The following is an 18,320-nucleotide window of genomic DNA, read 5'->3' as shown; positions in this document are numbered from 1 at the left end:
TATATATATATATATATATATATATATATATATATATATATATATATATATATATATATATATATATATATATATATATATATATATATATATATATATATATATATATATATATATATATATTTCTGGCCGGCTTACATAAAAACAGTTTAAAAATATTAAAAAGAGTTTAAAATACAAGACAGAAACAAATTAAAAGAGACACAATATACACTCGATTTTAATGGGGCTGAAGTCCAATCAAAGATCAACAGCCCCAGGCCTGCCGGAACAGCCAGGTCTTAACAGACTTTTGGAAGGCCAGGGGAGTGGGGAGGGTCCGGATCTCAGGGGGTAGATCGTTCCAGAGGGCCGGGGCAGCTACAGAGAAGGCTCTTCCCCGAGGAGCCGCCAGACGACATTGTGTAGTCGACGGTACCCAGAGAAGGCCCATCCTGTGAGAGCTTATTGGGCGCTGGGAGGTATGTTGCAGGAGGCGGTCACGGAGATATCCAGGTCCTAGGCCATGTAGGGCTTTAAAGGTGATAACCAGCACCTTGAAGCATGTTCGGAGACCGATAGGGAGCCAGTGCAGCTCACGGAGGATAGGTGTAACATGGGTGTACCTATCCTAACCAGTAGGTTCTCTGTTGCTTAATCTTGATGCAGATCCTTGGCTACCTATTTATTTAGTCCACTGCTGAACTGAGTTTAATTATTTCTCAGGATTCATTCAGATCAAAGCCATTTTCTAACTGGTACTGACTTGTTTCCGTTCTCTTTAGAAGTAAAATTCTGCTCAATGGGCTGTTTCTGGTTAAGGCAACAGATAGCAGAAGATATTTCAGCGCAAGTGGTGCTTTGAATCTTCAGGAAGCTCATGATTCTAATAAATTAATCAATGACTAAATTGCTTTGTACAGGATGAAGATGAGGAGTTTCATCATAATGGCTTGTTTATGCCATGGAATGGTCAGCTTGGAAGAACTGGGAACTTCAGAAAGACTTGACATTAACTATAACGTGGACCCTGAGTGTTTAATGAATATCGTATGTTAAATTTATTTTGTCTGTTATATTTTGATAGGTGAAGTCTGATACATAAAGGAAATGCAAAAGAGCATGGAAAGAAAAACTTGAAAATTATCTACAGGGTTCTATGCATGTTACTGTACATAGCTAACCCTAGCTTTTATTTTTTGTCTGTTCCATTCAAAGAACTTCAAAGGTTTATCAATAGCAATAGCAATAGCAGTAGACTTATATACCGCTTCATAGGCCTTACAGGCCTCTCTAAGCGGTTTACAGAGAGTCAGCATATTGCCCCCAACAATCTGGGTCCTCATTTTACCCACCTCGGAAGGATGGAAGGCTGAGTCAACCCTGAGCCGGTGAGATTTGAACCGCTGACCTGCTGATCTAGCAGTAGCCTGCAGTGCTGCATTTAACCACTGCGCCACCTTGGCTCAATGTTCTTACAACTTTACATTCCACTGACTTTGGGGGGGGGTGGATCCTCAACAAATAAATCTGATGCTTATGTTCCATCTTTTGAATGTTCATATTTTTAGCAACTTCCTTGTTGTTCCTGAGCTTTCTGCAGTATTCATCATCTTGTCTGATTGATTGATTTGATTTTTTCGATTTTACTTTATTTGTTTGCCGCCCTTTTCCCTGGGGGGACTCAGAGCGGCTCACAATTCAGGGGGAGGGAAGGACAAACAAGTTACAAACATGAAGACAATACATCGTTAAAAGAGCACAACAGTCATACTATTCGAGTGGGGTTGAAGTCTTGAAGTCCCCTTGCAAGTTTCCTCTGTTATCTTTCTATTTGCAGAGTGAGATTATCCATTTTCATAAATATCCAAGTGAGGAATATCATGTTGAAACAGAAGATGGATATATTCTTACCATTAACAGAATACCATATGGAAGGTATAATGGTGCAAATAAAGGTAGGAGCCAGGGACAAATCAATTATAATTGGGTTTAAGAAATGACAATAGCAGTTAGACTTATATACCGCTTCATAGGGCTTTCAGCCCTCTCTAAGCGGTTTACAGAGTCAGCATATCGCCCCCAACAACAATCCGGGTCCTCATTTTACCCACCTCGGAAGGATGGAAGGCTGAGTCAACCCTGAGCCGGTGAGATTTGAACAGCCGAACTGCAGAACTGCAGTCAGCTGAAGTAGCCTGCAGTGCTGCATTTAACCACTGCGCCACCTAGAGGCTCTCTCACCTAGAGAGCTACAAATGGGCTACCTTTGCTCTCCACACCTGGGAAACACCTATTTCTCTTCAGATCTGAAGTGGAGGACCATTCTACTCTCAACGAACCTACGTGACCTCGTGCGAGATTCTTATAGAACATGGCTGAGAATATTTTTCAATAACTGAGGTGGAATGATCTATCTCTTCAAAATGAAATGCGATAATCTCAGAATGAACCCCGACATTTGTATTGTGCTGTAACCTTCTTCTTTCAATATCTTAGAAAAGGAGAATGTCTTTAAAATGTCTTGAAGGACCTATAAGCTTAAGAGACCGACTGGCTGACTAATTGAGATTTTGAGAATCTTACACTCGTCTTTTCAATAAAAAGGTGTTTATGAAAAAAGGAATGATATAATAAAATAGCACACTATTGTGACAAAACCCACCAAGAACAAAAACGCCCAGTTACAAACTGAACTTCTTTAAAATTGATCGATCGATTGATTGATTACATTTGTATGCCACCCTTTTCCCCGAAGGGGACTCAGGGCGGCTCACAATTCATTCAGGGAAGGGGGTACAGACAAGGGAATAAAAAAGACGAGACATAACAATACAAAATTTAAAAAACACACAACAACCATACCATTCGAGAAGGGGGGCAAAAACTCTTTAGCCCCAGGCCTGTCGGAACAGCCAGGTTTTAAGGGCTTTGCGGAAGGCCTGGAGGGTGGTGAGGGTTCGAATCTCCACGGGGAGCTCGTTCCAGAGGGTCGGAGCAGCCACAGAGAAGGCTCTCCTCCGGGTAGTCGCCAGTCGGCATTGGCCGGCGGATGGAATTCGGAGGAGGCCTAATCTGTGGGATCTAATCGGTCTAGTGGAGGTGATTGGCAGTAGGCGGTCTCTCAAGTACCCAGGTTCAAAATGTTCAAAGATGAATCCCATTTAAGAAGAATTGGGAAAAAGTTTTAGCTCTTAAACCTGCTTAGTAGTCCAATGCATAATTTAAATAGGTTGAGTCTTGAAAGATTAAGAAAAAAAATATATCCTCAATTTGTGGCTATACTGGGGGAATCTTGAGTACATCATGATACTGTTTCTAAAATAATTGATAATCCAATAAGATAAACAGTCTAGGCAATTTCATTTAAAAAAGAAAAGTACTACATCATTTGTATATAAGATTTGGAGATTATATCGTGATACTGTTGAGAATATATCATAATGTTGGAGACAAAAGAATGGATTTGCGTATGCTTAGAGTAAACCCATTGAATCAATAAAACCCCAGTTCCTAAATTCTATAGATTTAATCACATAATGATCATGCTTTCATTCCAGCCGGTGTAACATATACTATTTATTTATTTGTTGTGTCAATCATTTACAAGATAATAGGTATAAGATTAAACATGAGTATGAATGAAATAGGTACGAATAAATGAGGAAAGTAGGATAGGGACTATAGGCACGATTTGGAGATTATATCATGATACTGTTGAGAATATATCATAATGTTGGAGACAAAAGAATGGATTTGCGTATGCTTAGAGTAAACCCATTGAATCAATAAAACCCCAGTTCCTAAATTCTATAGATTTAATCACATAATGATCATGCTTTCATTCCAGCCGGTGTAACATATACTATTTATTTATTTGATGTGTCAATCATTTACAAGATAATGGGAAGGGCCGAGGTGGCACAGTGGTTAAATGCAGCACTGCAGGCTACTTCAGCTGACTGCAGTTCTGCAGTTCGGCTGTTCAAATCCCACCGGCTCAGGGTTGACTCAGCCTTCCATCCTTCCGAGGTGGGTAAAATGAGGACCCGGATTGTTGTTGGGGACAATATGCTGACTCTGTAAACCGCTTAGAGAGGACTGAAAGCCCTATGAAGCGGTATATAAATCGAACTGCTATAATAGGTATAAGACTAAACATGAGTATGAATGAAATAGGTACGAATAAATGAGGAAAGTAGGATAGGGACTATAGGCACAATGGTGCACTTATGCATGCCCCTTACAGACCTCTTAGGAATGGAGTGAGGTCAGTAGTAGACAGTTTAAGGTTAAGGTTTGGGGGATTTGAAGATGTAACAACAGAGTCAGGTAGTGCATTCTAATAAGAGATTGTGACAATCAACCACAAATGTTGATTCTTTGCAAGTTTTATTTGCAATCAATACTTCAATTGTTTTACAATCTTCGATGATCTGGCTCATTTTTAAAAAGCTTCTCTTTTACAGCTGCACGCCCTGCTGTATTTTTACTACACAGCGTCGTTGGAGATGGTTCCCACTGGATTTCTAACCAGCCCCACAACAGTTTTGGTTTCATATTAGCAGATAACGGTTACGATGTTTGGCTTGGGAATAGCAGAGGAAACACCTGGTCTTCGAATCATAAGACATTGAAACTATGGCAGAAGGAATTCTGGAGCTTTAGGTAAGAAAATCTAAAGGGGATTAGCAGATTATAATTAATTATTATTGTAGCACAGGAAGCAGTTTGTTCATCAACCAAGAGACTCTAATACTATCTTGGGCACGAACTCAACTTGAAGCCCCTGGGCCTGTCCATCTCTCTTAGTCCTAGGAATACAAGCAATGACAAACCACTTCTGAAATCTTGCCAAGTAAACTTCAGGGACTTTTCCAGACAGTTTCCTGCAATCAAGGCTGACTTGAAGGGGCCAAAAGATAAAATAATGAGATTAAAATTAAAATGAAAGATAAAGGCTTTCATTCTACCAATTTTATTCCAGTTCTTTCCTCAAAACACAGCGGTGGGTTTCAAAAATTGTTCGAACCTATTCAGTGGGTGTGGCCTCCTTTGTGGGAGTGGCTTGCCACCCATGTGACCAGATGGGAGTGGCTTGCTGCCCATGTGACCGGATATGAAGATGCCGACGACACTTGTCAGAACCACCTTAAATGACCTCACAAACAGCACTGGCATGCATAAGAATATGATGTAAACTTGTTTTTTAAAAGGCATCTTTGGTTTGTGTTAAAACAACTTCAACACACGCAATGTTCTGATTGCCCCACAAACGCAGTAGTCATCCTTACCTTTCACAGAGGCACTGAGTTTTATAAATATGAGCATGATAGTGTAGAATAATCATATCCAAGGACCAGTGGTGGGTTTCAAAACATTTTGGAAGCTCTTCTGTAGGTGTGGCCTGCTTTCCGGGTCCACTGGTGGAACCTCTTCTAACCGGTTCGGTAGATTTGACGAACCGGTTCTACCGAACAGGTGCGAACTGGTAGGAACCCACCTCTGTCAAAACAATATATAAACTCCCTCAGAGTCAAACAGTGGTTGCTGGCCATGTGTTTCTGGAGAATACGAAGACCAGGTTTAGAAGAGAAACTGAAGAGAAAGTTCTTTTAATGCTGCAATATCTAGTGATAAATAACAAAAATATATTTGCTAAGTTATGCAATTGACCTATGCATGAATTTGCAGATTTTAATCATTTTAATTTTTTTACGATTTAACATCTGGGAGAGATATAATGATGGAAGTCACTTTCAAATGCTCTTTACTTAATTGTGCAGGAAGCACAATTGTCTGTGATTTGCTTTTCCTGCCCCCAAAAAGGACTCCAAAATATTTCCTCCCTACACTTGCGTGTTCAGCAATTCTTTTTTTAGCAAACATTTGAATTACATTCAATCTAGGGATATTCAGTGAACTGGCTAGTTCCAAGATTAATCTAAATCAGGATCTGAAATAAAAAGGACTCTGAAATATTTCCTTATTAAACCTCCTCTGGTTGCAAGGTCAGTCATGTAAGGTGAGTGATTCTTAGATCTGGGATGAAAGTATTAACCTGGGAGTACTAGTTCAACAAGATCTGTAGTCCTGCATTCTATTATTTTCTCCTAAGATTTTCCAACAACCTGACCTTGATTTCCCTCTTGTAAAATCCTTCTTACATTTGCATGAACATATTTACGGGTTTTTAACCCTGTGATTCTTTCCATGGGATCAACTGAGCTGATTTCTGAGCAAGATGACCTAGGCTGGCATTTATAAATCAATGTTCTTTCTTTCTTTCTCTCTCTCTCTTTCTTTCTTTCTTTCTTTCTTTCTTTCCTTCCTTCCTTCCTTCCTTCCTTCCTTCCTTCCTTCTGCCTTCCTGCCTGCCTTCCTTCCTTCCGTCCTTCCTTCCTTCCTTCCTTCCTTCCTTCCTTCCTTCCTTCCTTCCTTCCTTCCTTCCTAGTTTCCACGAGATGGGATACTATGACATTCCAGCCGTCATAAACTTTATCCTGAACAAAACGAAACAGCAGCAGCTTTATTATGTGGGCCATTCAGAAGGCACAACTGCTGGTAAGTTACAGAGGTAAATCCATGAGTAGGGATGAATGGGGAAAACTAATACAGTCTACACATTTCAATTGTGCAACTTGCAGTGTATAATTTGAGAATGAATCTCTCCAGGCAAATAGTTTCTGGAGGAGGCCAGGGCAGGAAGAATTGAACAAATCAACTTCTGAATGCCTATTAATCATGAGTCACTTTGAAAGGCTTGGCTCATCTAACCCAGCCCTTTCTCTCTAAGGATTTTCTGCAATTAGCCATTCCACACTCTGCACAAAGATAAGTCTAAGAGTTTTGCATGTAAACGGTGTGTTCTAGCATGAAGTGATAGTCTTCTGTTTCAGCAATTTTCTTCTGGCTGATCAATGAAGGAAACTGAATTACGTAATGCACCTTCTCATTGTGAACATGAGAGCAAGAAATAGCTGTATTTCTCCCTACTCTGCATCTCACACTCATCATGCTGTCCAGCTCTTTGATTGCAATCCAAAGACGCTTTCTCCTCCATGCATTGTATACAGAATCCACAATTACTGTATACCCTGCAGAAATGCAGGAGCAAGAGGAGAAATAATACGATAGCTGTTAGATTGGGTAAAGGAAAGGCACACTCAGGCTAAGGCAACAACAGCTCTTCGTTGTAACAGAACAACTATGTACAATCCAGCGAAGGTTCAGTCTGACAACAGCCCTTTTATAGGGAGCTGTCAGACCCTTCGACCAATGAGATTGAACCTCTGTTCCCGCCGGAACAGAGGACCTTGGTGGAAACCATTATGACAGTTGCTAGTATCTAACAATAGCTGTTTATAGTCAAACTTTATTTTCTTCAGGTTTCATCTCATTCTCTTATTGGCCGGAACTGGCTGAAAAAATCAAGGTCTTTTTCGGAATGGGACCTATAGCCACACTAACATATGCTACGACTCCGATAGTAAAAATCTGGGTGTATCTTCCACTGATTCGGGTAAGAGCTTCGGGTAAAGTTACACTAAAGTAATGAAAGCTACTGGTAGGGATAGAATTTTGGATGCTATTCAAAGTGCTGGTCATCATCTTTAGCAATAGCAATAGCAGTTAGACTTATATACCGCTTCAGCCCTCTCTAAGCGGTTTACAGAGTCAGCCTATCGCCCCCAACAATCCGGGTCCTCATTTCACCCACCTCGGAAGGATGGAAGGCTGAGTCAACCTTGAGCCGGTGAGATTAGAACCGCCGAACTGCAGATAGCAGTCAGCTGAAGTGGCCTGCAGTGCTGCACTCTACCCACTGCGCCACCTCGGCTCTATGGTCCTATACGGCTCAGTGCTGAGCTATCTGCAGGATCACTTTTTCCTAGGGACATCTACCCATTCCACCAGGTCCCGTAGAGTCTTTTCAACACTGCCATTAGCGGGGAGCTAAGAAGTGGGCCTTTTCGGTGGCGGCCCCTGTCCTATGAAATGCTTTGAAGCAGACCCTGTCCTATGAAATGCTTGAAGTTCAAGGGGAAGCCTTTTAGCCTTCATTAAAGCCCTAAAGACCTGCCTTTTCCCCCAACCAACAGGAGAAGATTAGATGATGGGACATTAACTTGACTTCCGTCAGTTTTTTTATTTCCACTGGTTGTGTTTTAGTGTTTAACAAGATGTTATGTTGTTTTTTAACCACTAGGAGGCACCAGAGTTGGCTGAAAGTTGGTGGCTACGAAAATAAAATAAAAAATAATAAAATACAAAATAAATTTAAAAATATCAAACAAAATAATTAAATTTAATTAACTAATTAAAGTAAACTAATAAAAAAAACTTCATAACTGACTACAGTTTGGTTTTAGGGAAAAAATCATTAAAATTATTATTCGGTATGTGAAGATTATCAAATTAACTATATTTCATTAATATAGTTTTAATCACAATAGCGTAAATTAAACCAACTTTGGTTCTGTTTCGTTGTCCACCATTTGGAATTTGAACTCTCGTGTACCCTGAAAAGATCCAGTTTGTTTATTCCTGAACAGAAGAGTTTCTTCCTAAACTTACATAGGAGAGAAACTGCCTAGGGCAGCGATGGCGAAACCTTTTTGTGGCTTGCGTGCCAGTGGTGGGTTTCGAAAATTGTTGGAACCTACTCTGTGGGTGTGGCCTCCTTTGTGGGAGTGGCTTGCCACCCATGTGACCGGATGGGAGTGGCTTGCCGCCCATGTGACCGTATATGAAATTATGAATTAGTACTGAGGTCGGTCCAAGTAGCTATTCAGAAACTCTGGCATTGAAGCATGCAAGTCTTAAAGCTGTCAAGTTACAAGATACTTGCCAATGGTGGGTTTCAAAAAATTTTGGAACCTCTTCTGTAGGTGTGGCCCTCTTTCCGGGTCCACTGGTGGAACCTCTTCTAACCGGTTCGGTAGATTTGACGAACCGGTTCTACCGAATAGGTGCGAACAGGTAGGAACCCACCTCTGTTGCGTGCCATAAGCAAGGGGAGCACAGGGGGTTGTGCTGGGCATGCCGCACCCATAACGCAATATGCTACACTCCCAATGCGCATGCGTGCATGACAGGACCCCCCTCCCCCGCATTTTTGCATGCTTTTTTCCATGACCCGACTAAAGCGCGAATGTCATAAGCGCGCCGACAAAACCGCGGCGCTAAAACCGCGATGTCAAAAGCGTGCCGACAACAGCGCGCCGACAGAAGCGTGATTTAAGTTAAGGTAAGGTTTAGGGTTAGGTTTAGGTTTAGGTTTAGGTTTAGGGTTAGGTTTAGGGTTAGGGTTAGGGTTAGGGTTAGGGTTAGGGTTAGGGTTAGGTTTAGGGTTAGGGTTAGGGTTAGGGTTAGGTTACAGCGCGCTTCTGTCGGCGCGCTGTTGTCGGCGCGCTTCAGGGCTCATTCGTCGCTCATTCGTCGCGCGGTTTTGTCAGCGTGGTTTAGTCACCGCGGTTTAGTCAGGCGCGCTTTTGTTGTTCGCGCATTTGTGGTGGAACCCTTTTTTTCACCCTCCCCAAGCTCCAGAGGCTTCATAGGAGCCTGAGGGGGGTGAACAAAGCCTCTCCGGAGCCTTCAGGGATTTTCAAGAGGCTCCCCTAAAGGCTCCGGAGGACTAAAAACGACCCTACGAACAAAACGGAAGTCCATTCCTAAACTTCCAGTTTGCCCATAGGGCTGGGGGGATTTTTTGCGCTCCGGAGGCTTCAGAGAAGCTCCTGAAGCCCCCAGAGGGCCTCCAGGGCATGGGGAAGGCTGTTTTCGCCCTCCCCAGGCACCTATAAAGCCACTGGAGCCTGGGGAGGGCGAAAAATGGCTTTAAAAAGGCTGAATTCAGCTGGTCAGCACGCGCAACGCCTCGCGAGCCCTGAGAAATGGCTCAGCATGCCACCTGTGGCACACGTGCTGTGGGTTCGCCATCCCCAGGCCTAGGGGTTTACAGGGGAGGTGGGGCTAGGATGATATTTGATTTGGCTTAATTATATCGGTACCCGTTAATTAATTAATTAATTTGTTAATGAATGTATTTCAGGCCCTGTTTGGCTACAAAGGAATTCTCCACTATCCTCCTTATGTCAGTTATCTAAAGGCTGTGTTTTGTAAATTTCTTCCTAAATTCTGCGAATCGTTTTTTTCTTTTCTGGTTGGTCCTAACTCTCCCAATTTCAATCTGGTATGTATAAACAAAAACTGGGTCAGGCTTGGTTTCTATGAAATATGTTTATAATGCCAGTTGCAAAATAGCAGTTTTTCTTAGATTAGCAATAGCAATAGCAATAGCAGTAGACTTATATACCGCTTCATAGGGCTTTCAGCCCTCTCTAAGCGGTTTACAGAGAGTCAGCATATTGCCCCCAACAATCTGGGTCCTCATTTCACCCACCTCGGAAGGATGGAAGGCTGAGTCAACCTTTGAGCCGGTGAGATTAGAACCGCTGAACTGCAGATAACAGTCAGCTGAAGTATTTTAAAGTAACATGATTGCACTTGTATACTGTTGCTTTTTTAATTCTAGTGTAAAAATAGGAAGCTGAATATATTGATAGATAGTAGAAATACACCGAAGGGAGGAGCAGAGGGAAAGAAGAAAGAGGGGTAGAGAGGGTGGGAGAGAGGATCGGAGGGAGGGTGAGATGGAAGGGAGGGAGTGTATCGGGAGAGAGGAGTGATAGAGGGGGAGGGGAAGTAGGGTAGCGGGGAATGTTGGAGGGGGAGAAAGGAAAGTTGGAGGGGGGCGAAAGAAAGGGTGTATGGAGGGTTGGAGTGGTATATTGGGTTTGTATTTTGGGGCGTATTGTTGACAAGGATAGCTGTGTTTATTGCTCAATGTTATATGGCCCCGGTTATGCACAGTATATATGTGACTGTATGAAATGAAAATGAAAATAAAACATATTTATATTTGAAAAGGAAAAAAAACAACAGTCAGCTGAAGTGGCCTGCAGTACTGCACCCTAACCACTGCGCCACCTCGGCTCTTAAAGATTAAGACAAAGTATGGCCCACAAGCCAAATCTCACCTATTTTTATATGGTCTCTGAGCTAAGACTGTATGGTTGGGTGGGCAGCGGATGACAAAGCCCAAGATTCAGCTAAGCTTTTAGGGGTTTGGAGCAAAGCAAAGGGACAAGGGTGGGAAATGTTGGGGCCTCTCTGTTGAACCCAGAGCAGAGGTGCGTTGCTGCTGGTTTGGCCCAGTTCAGCCAAAACGGTAGTGGAATTCAGGCCTGGGTCACAGAACAAGCAGAAACCCAAGCTGGCCGTGTCTCTGAACCAGTTCCCTCACTGCCATTTTGGATTTTAGTGACTGCGCATGGGCAGTTCACTGTAAATTCTTCCGCGCATGCGCGAAGAACAATTTATATTGAAGGTGCATTGAACCTTCCTGAGGCTGGTGATTGGAGCTGCTGGATACAAGGGGGAGTCAGAGAGACAAAGAGACTGAGGGAGGGGCCCTTTAGCTCCATTTAATTAGGACCTTCCTGAGGCTGGTGAAAACAACTTAAGAAGCTTGGGAAATTTTGAAAAAATGAGATTATAAAAGCCCAGTCTAGCAAAATGCCAATGAAGAAGAAAAATAACAGCTCCCAAAAGAAACCAGCATGGCTGCATAAAGAACTCTCTGACAAATTGAAAGACAAAAAGGATAAGTATAAAAAGTGGAAAGAGGGGGACATAACTAAGGCAGAATATCAGCAAATAGCCCGAGCCTGTAAAGATGAAGTGAGGAAAGCTAAGGCTCACAATGAAGAAAGGCTGGCCACAAAAGTAAAAAATGACAAAAAAAAAAAAAGCTTCTTCCAACATGTTAAAAACAAGAAAAAAAGTTAAGGAAACAATTTGGTCCATTGCTGGGAGAAAGTAGCAAAAAGGTGACAAGCAACAGGGAGAAAGCAGAACTATTTAACTCACGTTTTACATCTGTTTTTACACAAAGGGATAAAACAGTCCAGACTATCAAAAACAGCACCACAAAAATCAGATTAGGAACACAAATTGAAATAGGGAAGAAAATGGTAAGTGAGAACCTGTCTACCCTAGATGAGATCAAATCACCAGGACCGGATGGATTACATCCCAGGGTTCTGAAGGAACTGGCAGATGAGATCTCAGAATCACTGAATTATATCTTTCAGAGATCCTGGAGCACCAGGGAATAGGATGTGTAACTGTGTTCACTATATAGGAACTCAGAGCTTTCCAAGTTGTTTTTAGCAAATGTCATGCTAATAAAACTGAAGAATCAAGTACCATGATTATCCCAAAAACTAATGGCTTGTATAAAGAATCGGCAAACTGGAATGGGAATTGTTTGAAAATGAAATATACAAAGCTCATAGACTGCATTCTGAGTTCCTCCTTTCTCCTTCTGGCTAGTTGCAGAATAACAAATGGCTCTAGTCATCCAAAGCTATTGATGTGTATATGCATTCAATTTCCAAAATACAAACGTAACTATATAGCAAACGAATAGGATAACTCCAGCTGAATTATCAAAATTAAATCTACTGCATTGCACATTACTTGAGATTATCCTGGGGATATTCATCTATTGCATCAGGTTTATTCATAGACCCACAAACTTACCATAAGCTCTAATTGATTTTTTTTGTTACATGGCAGATGAAATTAATTAGGGAATTAAGATGAACAATTGTTTTATTCAGAGTCGTATGGACGTGTATGCAGCTCATTCTCCTGCCGGGACATCGGTACAAAATCTACTTCACTGGAAACAGGTAGGTTTTTGTACAACACATTGAATCCAGTTTGGAACGAACTCCCCACAGAGATTCGGACCCTCACCTCTCTCCAGGCCTTCCGGAAAGCCGTCAAAACCTGGCTATGCCGGCAGGCCTGGGGTTGATGAGTTCCCCTCCCCTCTCGACTTGTATGGCTGTATGACTCTTGTGTATTTTAATCACGTGTATTGTGTTTTATGTTCCCTTTTTCCCCTTTGAGTTGTTCGCCGCCCTGAGTCCCTCCCGGAGAAGGGCGGCATACAAATAAACTAAATCTTAATCTTAATCTTCTAACCATACATTGAAGAGATCTGTTAATCATTATGCTATATATGGGTTTCACCTTACTAACTCTGGATGCAGTGGAGCGATGTGTGAATTTAGTAAACATTGCACCTGTGTCAATTTGTTAATTATGAATTTATTAAACAAGCATCAGTGACAATCATAAAAAATAAATCACATGGATACACATAAACCCCATTATACTACGAGTACTAGACACAAATAGAACAAGCTAACGAGTGGAGTGGAGAGGAGCAAAAATGGAACATAACAGAACAGGAAAAAGAGACTCATCAAACAAATATATATCTAAGTATATAATTTATAAATTCCCTTGCATTAATAAAATTATACCTAAAGTGAACCATTCACGATCATTGAGTGACAGAAAGGGAGAAAACGAATGGAACATCTGAAACTATACAACCCACAGAGGTGTTTAAGTTTTTTTTTAATTAAAAATTTATTACCAAGCATCATTGACTACCGTAATTTAAAATAAAAAATAAAATCTGGCTTAGAAGAAGAGTACTAGATCAGAGAAGGCAACCTAGAATTGTATGGTTTGTGACATTACCCAAAACTGCCTCTTTTGGGGAGTAATAATCTGCAGCTTACAATATCTGGAACTACGTTGAGCTGATTCAGCATATGATGTTGGCATACAAGGGTTCTATTTAAGCTGCAATCTTTATTATTTCCATAGAACGTCTCCAAGTTAAGAGTGTCCTGGTTGAAAGATGAAGCGTAGTTAAGAACGGAGTTTGCTGTATTGGTTGTTTACAATGGTTCAGTTTCATTACACAGTATTACTTATACAGTATTAGACAATAAACCTGTTCTGGCTCATGTAAAAATTTGAGTTAATTATATATATATAAAGTCACAACTCCTGGTATGCCCAAATATGGGAGGAAGTTCACTGCTTCCATCATCTGTCAATCGGCTCGTCACAAGAGACCATCACGACAGAAATCCAATATTTTTACTGTTGCCTTTGTTACATTTGTGTTGTATTTGTGCTGATAAATAAATAAAGGGACAGAGAATGGAAGCTGTGAACTTCCTCCCATATTTGGGCATACCAGGGGTTGTGACTTTAAATATATACCTTTCTCCCTGGCTCAGCTGATAAGGAGAAGACCTCTGTGGCTTAATGGTTAACACATCTGTCTAAGATGCAATACAGCACAGGTTCTAATCCCAGTAAGGGTATGGCTAGCTGATGAGCGCTAAATAGCTTGAAATAGATCTATACTAGTCTCCCTTTATTTATTTATCAGCACGAATACAACATACATACACACACACACACACACACACACACACACACACACATATATATATAGTGTCACAACCCCTGGTATGCCCCAATTATGGGAGGAAGCTAATTGCTTCCATTCTCTGTCAATCAGCTCGTCACAAGAATTCATCACGACAGAAACCCAATATTTTTACTGTTGCCTTTGTTACACATTTTGTGTTGTATTTGTGCTGATAAATAAATAAAGGGAGACTAGTATAGATCTTTTTCAAGCTGTTTAGCTCTCATCAGCTAGCCATACCCTTACTGGGATTCGAAACCCAACATTTTTACTGTTTACTATATTGGGTTTCTGTCTGGATGGTCTCTTGTGACGAGCCGATGGACAGAGAATGGAAGCAGTGGACTTCCTCCCATATTTGGGCATACCAGGGGTTGTGACTTTAAATATATACCTTTCTCCCTGGCTCAGCTGATAAGGAGAAGAACTCTGTGGCTTAATGGTTAACACATCTGCCTAAGATGCAATACAGCACAGGTTCTAATCCCAGTAAGGGTATGGCTAGCTGATGAGAGCTAAATAGCTTGAAATAGATCTATACTAGTCTCCCTTTATTTATTTATCAGCACAGTCAGAATTATCGCACTCACCCAGCATTACAGTATTGGGCACCAATCCAAGTTTTCAAAGTCTTGCAGAAGATCAGCATGGATGCAAGCAAACCAGCCCACAGAACAGGCCCTCCTGCTGGATGGGACAGAAAGAGACCCCTGGGGAGAGACGGTCCCATAAGTAACTCAGTCCCAAGCCATGAAGACTTTGAAAGGTGACAACTAGCACCTTGAGTTGCGTCTGGAAGCCGATGTAGCTTGTGTAGCAGTGCGTATGTTATCAAAATGACTGGTAATTCTTTTATTCAGTTTTGTAATTTCATACTATTCGTTATAGATCTATAACAAAAAGGTCTTTCAAGCATATGACTATGGCACCCAGGAAAAGAACATGGAGAAGTATAATCAGGTATGAAAACAAAAGTTTTCCTATTAAATTCTTCAATTGCAGCTTTTAGATCAGAATTAGTTTCCTTCTTGGATGTGTTGCAGATGGGTAGAATTTTATTTTGTACTGTTGAAAGAAATGTCCTTCTGGGTTCGGCTCCAAGTGGGGGAAAAGACACTGGAGACATGGAGGCTGCTTGGAAAGTTGGTTTATTGTTGGACGGGGCCACGTGGCTTGAGCCCTGAATAGAAAAGGGGATCACATGCTTCAACGTTGGTGGAGAAGAAGAGAAGGGCTGAAGGAGGGGCTTGCTAGGCTTTTTATACCCTGTTTAGTCCCACCTCTCTGTTTCCTGTTCCTGTGTAAGAAATGTATTCTGATTGGTTGTCAGGCTCCCATGGGGCCATGCAGGGGCTACTCTCTAGGCTGTGTTTTTAATCCAGGTATGGATGAATTCTCAGATGCCATGTGCTCAGTTGAGTAAAGTTCCAATATTATCATGCCTTTCTGCTGTAGCTGCTGGTGAAGTCTTTGTTATGTAAAGTGACTAGCCTGCCCGTGTCAATGGCCCATTAACAAAGTGGGGATGGGCAGGAAGCTACAGGCAACTATTCTGTCTTTTAAAAAATGCTTCTTTTCACATCCAGAGAAACATTCTGCCTTTTCAATATTTCCTAGGATATTTCATTTTTCTGGGAGAGGGCTGGATAATAACTTCCCACAGTATCTTGTTTCAAATTTACAGACTCTCTGGACAGTTAACAATGCCCCCAACAATCTAGGTCCTGGCCTTTCTGAGGCTCTGAGCTGATCAGCTATGTATTGAAGGCAAAAGTCAGAGTTAAAAAAGACTTGTAATACACGGTTCCACCACAAAACCGCGTTAGACTAAAGCACGCTCGACGAAACCGTGTAGCTGACGTCATCACAGGGCGACAACAGCGCGGAGACAGAAGCACGCTGTAAACGCTAAACCTAAAATTAACCCCTAAACCTAAACCTAACCCCCCCAAACCTAATCCTAAACCTAACCCTAAAGCTAACCCTTAACCTAACCCTAAACCTAACCCTAACCCTAAACCTAACCCTTAACCTAACCCTAAACCTAATCCTAACCCTTAACCTAACCCTAAACCTAACCCTAACCCTTAACCTAACCCTAAACCTAACCCTAACCCTTAACCTAACCCTTAACCTAACCCTTAACCTAACCCTTAACCTAACCCTAAAGCTAACCCTTACCTTAACTTGAATCGGCTTGCTTTCAAAGCGCTATTTAAAGCGTCCTTCTTTCTCCGCGCTCGCTGTTGTCGCCCTGTTGATGATGTCAGCGACGCGATTAAATCGGGTGTGCTTTAGTCGAGCACGGTTTTGTCGTGCCACGGTAATACACACACACACACACAGGGAGGGAGGGAGGGAGAGAGAGAGGGAGGGAGGGCGGGAAAGAGAGTTTCATCACAGGTTTTGTGTTTGCACTGAGTTCTAGAAGTCCTATTAGTATTAGTTTGCTTGCTCAATAGTTTTTTTAAAAAGTGGTAATTTGCAATGTTTTATATGTTGTATCTCTTCCTGTCAGTTTTTGACTAATTATTTAAATGTGTTGCTTTCCTTCCCAGATGATTCCTCCTGTATACAAGATAGAAGATATAAAAATACCCATTGCACTCTGGTTTGGGGGAAATGACTTATTTGTGAACATGAAAGACGTCCAGGCATTAATAGCACGGCTTAGTAATGTCATACATCACCAACATGTTCCTGAATGGCAACATCTGGATTTCATTTGGGGATTGGATGCAACTGAGGTTATGTACATGCCTATCATTGAGATAATGAAAAAATATCAGTGATTCCTCAGAAGTGATGTAGAGAGAAAGCATGTTGTATGGTGACAATTTAAAAACACATCTTGAAGTCTTAATGAAGCCCGAACTGATGAATTTGCTGAAGAAATATTTGCACTCTGACTTTACACTATTTCTCCAATTAGTATTTATATTAACAAATCACTTCTTCAAACTGTTCCCATTTTCTCTGAATTCTCTATCTTATTCCTCTACAATTGATAAACAAATTAAATTCTCATAGACAACCAGGAAATTTCTTTTTTTTTTTCTTCTTAAATTTGGCTGCCCATTAAAGCAGCAATACTAAGTTATAGTACTAACAGAATGGGATAGCAATAGAAAAAATAATAATCAAAGTTTGCTAAACAAACTTAATACACCTTCTGCTCGGTGAAAACTTGCTAGATAAATTCTATGGAGAGGAAGAAGAACTTCACAAAGCCTTGAAAACTCAATATAGGGAAGGGGAGCAAGCCCATGAAAGGCATTTGGTTGCATATCCCTTAATAAAAAATAGCAATAGCAATAGCAATAGCAGTAGACTTATATACCGCTTCATAGGGCTTTCAGCCCTCTCTAAGCGGTTTACAGAGAGTCAGCATATTGCCCCCAACAATCCGGGTCCTCATTTTACCCACCTCGGAAGGATGGAAGGCTGAGTCAACCATGAGCCGGTGAGACTTGAACCGCTGAACTGCTGATCTAGCAGTAGCCTGCAGTGCTGCATTTAACCACTGCGCCATAAATTAAATGGCCCATTCGGAGAAAAAGCTTATCAGGTTTTTTTTATTCAAATCCTGGAGAAGTAAACACAGGGAATGTTATTCTTTTTAACAAAGAAATAGTTCTGAAAAAAATAACCCACAATAAGTTGCAGGATTTAGACGCCGGTTCAAACCAGCCTACGTTTACTAGTAGCACCCAGATCTATGATTCAGAGGTGGCTGCTGTCATATAGTAGGACCAAGAATCAGAATTAAAATCTAAAAGATCTCTAACTCCCTAATAAAGGAATTCCAACTGATATTAATGTGCAAAGAAGGACCCCAATCCCAAAGAACTACCAAAAGGCAGGAAAGCGTAGGCTACATCATGGTACTCGTGGTTATATGCCATGCCATAAACTGGGCTAACAAAATGCTAAATACAAAATCATGAAGGGGGTTGTGATTTTTTTG

General features: G+C 41.3%; 1 protein-coding gene across 1 annotated transcript; it reads left to right on the top strand.

Annotated features, from left to right (window-relative positions):
• Positions 1-903: 903 nt before the first annotated feature.
• On the top strand, positions 904-17,346 carry LOC148042441 (lysosomal acid lipase/cholesteryl ester hydrolase-like). The gene is made up of 9 exons (XM_087702546.1): positions 904-1,029; positions 1,820-1,937; positions 4,449-4,647; positions 6,434-6,543; positions 7,368-7,501; positions 10,034-10,174; positions 12,669-12,740; positions 15,242-15,313; positions 16,912-17,346. The coding sequence occupies exons 1-9, from the start codon at positions 904-906 to the stop codon at positions 17,143-17,145; spliced, it is 1,206 nt and encodes a 401-aa protein (XP_087558672.1). The 3' UTR covers positions 17,146-17,346.
• The last annotated feature ends 974 nt before the right edge of the window (positions 17,347-18,320 follow it).

The sequence above is a fragment of the Thamnophis sirtalis genome, unplaced genomic scaffold (assembly GCF_051295495.1).
Source record: "Thamnophis sirtalis isolate CommonGarterSnake01/CBP01778 unplaced genomic scaffold, rThaSir2_p1.2 scaffold_15, whole genome shotgun sequence".
Classification (NCBI taxonomy): domain Eukaryota; kingdom Metazoa; phylum Chordata; class Lepidosauria; order Squamata; family Natricidae; genus Thamnophis; species Thamnophis sirtalis.
This window is presented reverse-complemented; position numbering and strand designations above follow the sequence as displayed.

What these genes read in the sequence shown, in the direction of transcription:
- LOC148042441 (XM_087702546.1), top strand. Translation starts at nt 904, where the DNA reads ATGAAGATGAGGAGTTTCATCATAATGGCTTGTTTATGCCATGGAATG. An exon ending in CTGAGTGTTTAATGAATATC is followed by an intron (nt 1,030 to 1,819) that starts GTATGTTAAATT and finishes TTCTATTTGCAG; the next exon opens with AGTGAGATTATCCATTTTCA. An exon ending in GTATAATGGTGCAAATAAAG is followed by an intron (nt 1,938 to 4,448) that starts GTAGGAGCCAGG and finishes TCTCTTTTACAG; the next exon opens with CTGCACGCCCTGCTGTATTT.